Below are 5,246 nucleotides of genomic sequence, written 5' to 3' on the forward strand. Positions count from 1 at the left end.
ATTATGTATGGGCAATACTGAAACTGTGCTTTCCAGTAAGTATCGCTGCTGTATTTTTTGCAGCCTTTATTGTTGCTGGAACTATGTGGTATGGGTAGAAGCTAGCCGCCAGAAGTGAACTTCTCGGCTAGGAAGGAGCTCAGAAAACTACAGGGTGGTCATAGATCAAGGCTTTTGTTTTCTCACTTATTGGCTTTGTGATATCTAGCTCCTGGAAGCTATCACAACTAAAAGAAAAGGGAAGAAAAGGGAAGTCATTAGCATTCGAAAGACCACAGTGACACTCTGGGCTGACTATAAGACTACCACCACAATACAAGCATGGAACTAAATCTCGGTCAAAAAATGTAGTTTCAGCTGAGATAACTCTGTTTCAACAGATACCGAGACAAAACCTAAGGTTGATACTGGTTCATACCAGGCTTCAACAATTTCGGTAGTTTCAACATGGTTCAACCAATAAGTTTGAAAAAATAGAGGTAATAATATGATGGATGGACTCCAAATTAATATATGTTTGACAGAATCAGAATTTTTTGTTGTTTTAATTTTTATTTTCAAAATAATTTATGAAGCTCAAAAATAAAAATAAATAAGAAAATATTCTGTTTTGGTTTGAAAAACCAAGAAAAATAAAGGAAGTATTGGAAATATTTTTTCAGCTAAAATTGATTAATAGTGTGATGTAATTTAATTATTTTTTGTTGATTAAGTAATTATTAATGATTTCACTATTTTTTAGGCAAAAAAAATTTAACGTTGGGGAAAAAAAGAAGTTACGTTGCAGTTTTAGAAGTCTTATTTGATATCTACATGCTAATAATCTTTGTATTCGTGTTGCAACAGTGTACCAACAAGTGCTTAATGACTGTAGAAAGTGGGGAAATTGCATGGAGGCATGGAATACCCCTTTCGGTCAACAAGAAGAAGAAGTCTCAGTGCAATTACTGTAAGAAAACAATTGGAGGAGGTGAGGCCACTAGACTAAAGTGGGCATCATACAGTGACAAAAATGTCAGTAACTGCCGTAGTGTTCCAAGTGAGATAGAGAAGTCAATGGGAACGCTGATGAGGGGTGGGATATAGAAAAAGCAAGGCAATAGAGTAGCCAAGGAAGGATTTGCAGATGCATTTCTAGAGAGGATGCCTGAGTTAGAGGAGGATTATGACAGTGAGGAGCCAAATCGGGATGATGCAAAAACAGCGGCAGAGGCTGCACATTTGAGAATGGAAAAGGTAGCTAGCAAATCAACCTTTAGGACAAAGCAAGAGAGATTGATACAGATGGCCAAGGGAGCAGGTTCATCTAGACAAGCTGGAGTAGAGCCAGACCCACAAGAGAGGAGGAGGAGGCTGAGATATAGACAACCAGAGATTCCATTTAGGAGCCAGAGTGTTAGGGCCCCACCGCCACTCCCAGTCTGTGATCCAGCCGTTGAGATCCTTGAGTAGGATTGTGCCTTCTTTCCCAAACAGGACCGGAAACAGAAGAAGCTGAAACATATAGTCTAATGTGAAGGGCTAGTGGTGGGTTTCTTTCTCTAAGTGGGCTTTCTACCATAGCATTCCAACCCATGCCACTACAGGGCCATATTATCAAAACCTACTGGATGAGATAGGTAGGGTTGGCCCAAGCGTGAAGGGGCCCAAGTGGGCTTCCTACCATAGCATTCCAACACGACAATTTGCTAATAAAATGGACATTTGACAGTTCATATTTTTGTAAATTCTGACAATTATATTCTAAATTAATTCATTAATTAAAGAAAAAAAATATAGGGATGTTGAAATAACAATAACAAATCTTACCACATTAGATGCGGTACCTCCAGGGCAACAAGCAAGCAAAATCAAACCAACTGAAATAGAAGGAGGAAGCCCAAGGGATTTACTTATAATCACTCCCAATGATGGCATAATTGTGTACTGAGCAACACATCCGCACAGTATCTGGTCAAAGGAATAAACCACAACATTGTGAACTAGAAATTTTTTGGCATTGGGAAGATTCCATGATAAAGAATGCCTCCATTTTTCATGAAAATCTCCAAAGGAAACAGATTGAATCGCCAACAAAGACTAATGATGCCATCATCATAATAATTGAGAACATTCCATATAAATTAAGACGTAAAAGACAAAACAGGCAGCAAAGAAGTTTGGCACTTTAATACTATAATAGGCTATATTACGGTGATACTCTCGAAGTATTCTGAAATCTTATTATACAGAATAATGTGAGGCTCATTTGTGTAATCATTCAATGATTAAATAGAATAGAAAACATGGAATTGTTGAGGGTTGACATCTTGTATTTTGTGGTTCAAGTTGTGGTCTAACTTCGAATCAAAATGTTTAAAGATAAGCAAAACAAAGACGAGTATATGATGTGCAACTTTAGTTACGGTAGAGTGGATAATGTGGAGGACCAAAATTCATGAGAGGGAGATTCCACAAAGTGTTTCTTTTAGGTATCAGGCCTCAATCATAAATAAAGAAGGTCTTATAGAGGATGATATTTCACAAAGAATTAAAATACGATGGATGAAGTGGAGAGATACGTCCGAATTTTTGTGTGACCGACGTATTTCTATTAAACTTTAAAAAAATAATAATAAAATAAAATTTACAAGAAAAACATGCAACTGTCTATGATGTATGGTGCAGAATGTTACGTAGTTAAGAAGCATCATGTAGACAAACTCAGTGTAGCGAGATGAGGATGTTGAGATGGATCTGTGGCGAAACTAGGAAGGCTAAAATAATAAATGATCATATTATAGTTGATTTGGAAGTAGCACCAATACATGATAAGCTACAAGAAAGTCATTTGAGGTGGCATGGCCATATTCAACGGAGCCCTTTGGGTGCTCCAGTACGGAGGAGTGATTTGATTCATGTTGAAGGAACTAATAAAGTCAGGGGTAGGCCTATGGTGAGGAAAGACATGCATAGATTAGGCCTTGTATCAAGTATGACCTCAAATAGAGCTGATTGGAAAGCAAGGATCTATGTATCCAACCCCATTTAGTTGGGATAAGACTGGTTTGTTGTTGTTGTTGTTATTGTTGGTTGTGGGCTGCCGCTGAAGGGGCCTTTAAAGTTTGTATGGAAGAAAAAATGTTAAGGTTTATATAAGGTAATATCGGAAATTGTATCTCTTTAGTTTTCCCTTTAAATTGTTTGCAATGGAGGTTATTAGGGTTACGGAAGGTCTTTGAAAACACAGAGAGGAAACAGGAAGAGAGCTTGTAACCCTTTTCTCCATTGCTAGTGAAGACTGAACACATCTCTCCGCGGACGTAGGCGCCTTGCCATACGACATGTATCCTTATTATGGTTGCTTGATTGTTTTTCTTTCTGTTAGGTTGTGTTTTTTACATTGTATATAGGTTTCAGTTTCAACAGAAATCAATACCCAACAGTAATCAAATTCATCTCATGAAGATCAATAGGAGAAAACCCGAGCAGCTTGCATGCCATTAGAGTATTGGCAAGTAAATATCACGAGTTAAAATGAATAAAATTCGTAAATTGTTGTAGTTTCCAACCAAGTCGCGATGAACTGATACAGTGATACTGTCAGAAAATGATTCAACAAAACATTTCAGATAGAGAGAGAGAGGCAGAGAACATGGACAATTTTATTTAAAAAAAAAAAAAGGTGACAATGTAACTTAATAACTTGATCTTTTAATTCCCAGAAAAATAAAGCAATTCTTGATGACTCGCTCGCAAGTCCCAACAAACTAAACGACCAAATTACAGCAAACCCATTTCTGAATCTACGAAAGGGAATCACGTAAACTGCAATTCAGAGATCCAATACCTCGTTTAGAACAAAAAAGAATGCCAATCAGAAACAGAACCAATCATAAAATTTCTTGTGATTGGAGACTCACCGAAAAGGGCCTTTGCATGAACAAACTGTAGAAGTCCCTGAGCTCCAGGGTGAGACCCATTGCCAGCATAATGAACCCAAGAGAGATGGTGTATGACGCAGGGGCTCTCTTCACAAGCCATGAGAAAGCATTTGGCTTTACACAAGCAACGATTCCTCCAACGGTCACATAGAGTGGATACAGGCTTGCTGCTGTATCAAGCACCTTAACCCATCTTGGCTTCTCAGAGACAGCAGAGGGAAGTTCATGTTTTCCATGAACAGATTTAATAGGGGAGAACTTCCAGAGCTTTGTAGGAACAGAGATCGTGAGCTTCCCGGGTGTGAGAATTGAAGGGTTTGGGTGGGTTTCTGAGAAGGAAATGTGAGGTCGAAGGTGGACCGAGAGAGCCATGACTGAGGAAAAAAATCCTCTGCAATTCCGATCTCGTACAATTTCGTGAAATACCATTTTTCAGGGGTGACACGTGTATTAATACCAATGCAATGGTCCATATCTGATTTAAATATCTTTTCACTGATTTAATGTTTTATTAATTGTACTAGATCTGGACCATTGTATTGGTATCAATACACGTATCACCGTCTGAAGGTGGTATTGCACAGAATTGTACGATATCGGAATTGCAGACGATTTCAACCGCATGACTGATCGAGGGAGGGAGGGAGGGAGGAAGAGAGGGAAGAAAATCGTCTGCAATTTCGATCTCGTATAATTCCTTGAAATACCACCTTCAGAGGGTGACAAGTGTATTAATACCAATGCAATGATCCAAATATGATTTAAATGCATTTTCACTGATTTAATGTTTTATTAGTTGTACCAGATCTGGACCATTGCATTGGTATCAATGCACGTGTCACCGCCTGAAGGTGGTATTGCACAGAATTGTACAAGATCGGAATTGCAGACGATTTCAACCCGGAAGAGAGTGAGTGAGTCAATGAATGATACCCGTGACTTAGTAATACAAGAATCTTGTGGGGGGCACATCGGGGTGGCAGTTGGCAAGGGACAATATGTTGATCTGGACTGTTCAAGCTATATGGGGTCTCAATTTTTATTTTATTTATTTATTTTTATTTTTTATTTTTTTTAAATGCCGTCCCTTGATTGTTATGGACCACCCAATCAGATTTTTTGGCCTTGGCATCAAGATTCCAAAGCAAGTTCATCATGTATAAGGGTCAGACCCACCATTGTCCCTAGTGTTAATACTCTCCGGAGATTGGTGAATGGTAGCAGTTAGTGGTCTCAATTGGTGGGGCCCAGCTGGTCTAGGTCAGGCCTAGCCAGGTCTGCCAAACCAATTCCTTTGGATCATGACCTACCTATTTAAGAATT

General features: G+C 38.7%; 1 protein-coding gene across 5 annotated transcripts in view; it reads right to left on the minus strand.

Annotated features, from left to right (window-relative positions):
- The window catches only part of LOC122083948 (probable sodium/metabolite cotransporter BASS2, chloroplastic), a 14,623-nt gene extending 10,279 nt beyond the window's left edge, over positions 1–4,344 (minus strand). For all 5 annotated transcript variants that reach the window (XM_042651900.1, XM_042651895.1, XM_042651899.1 and 2 more), the window contains exons 1-2: positions 3,903–4,344; positions 1,810–1,950 (exon numbers count right to left, since the gene is read on the minus strand). In XM_042651900.1, coding sequence (XP_042507834.1) covers positions 1,810–1,950; positions 3,903–4,295 — 534 coding nt within the window. In that variant the 5' untranslated portion in view covers positions 4,296–4,344. The remainder of the gene's footprint in view (positions 1–1,809; positions 1,951–3,902) is intronic.
- Positions 4,345–5,246: the final 902 nt, after the last annotated feature.

This window comes from Macadamia integrifolia, chromosome 7 (assembly GCF_013358625.1).
Source record: "Macadamia integrifolia cultivar HAES 741 chromosome 7, SCU_Mint_v3, whole genome shotgun sequence".
Taxonomy (NCBI): Eukaryota; Viridiplantae; Streptophyta; class Magnoliopsida; order Proteales; family Proteaceae; genus Macadamia; species Macadamia integrifolia.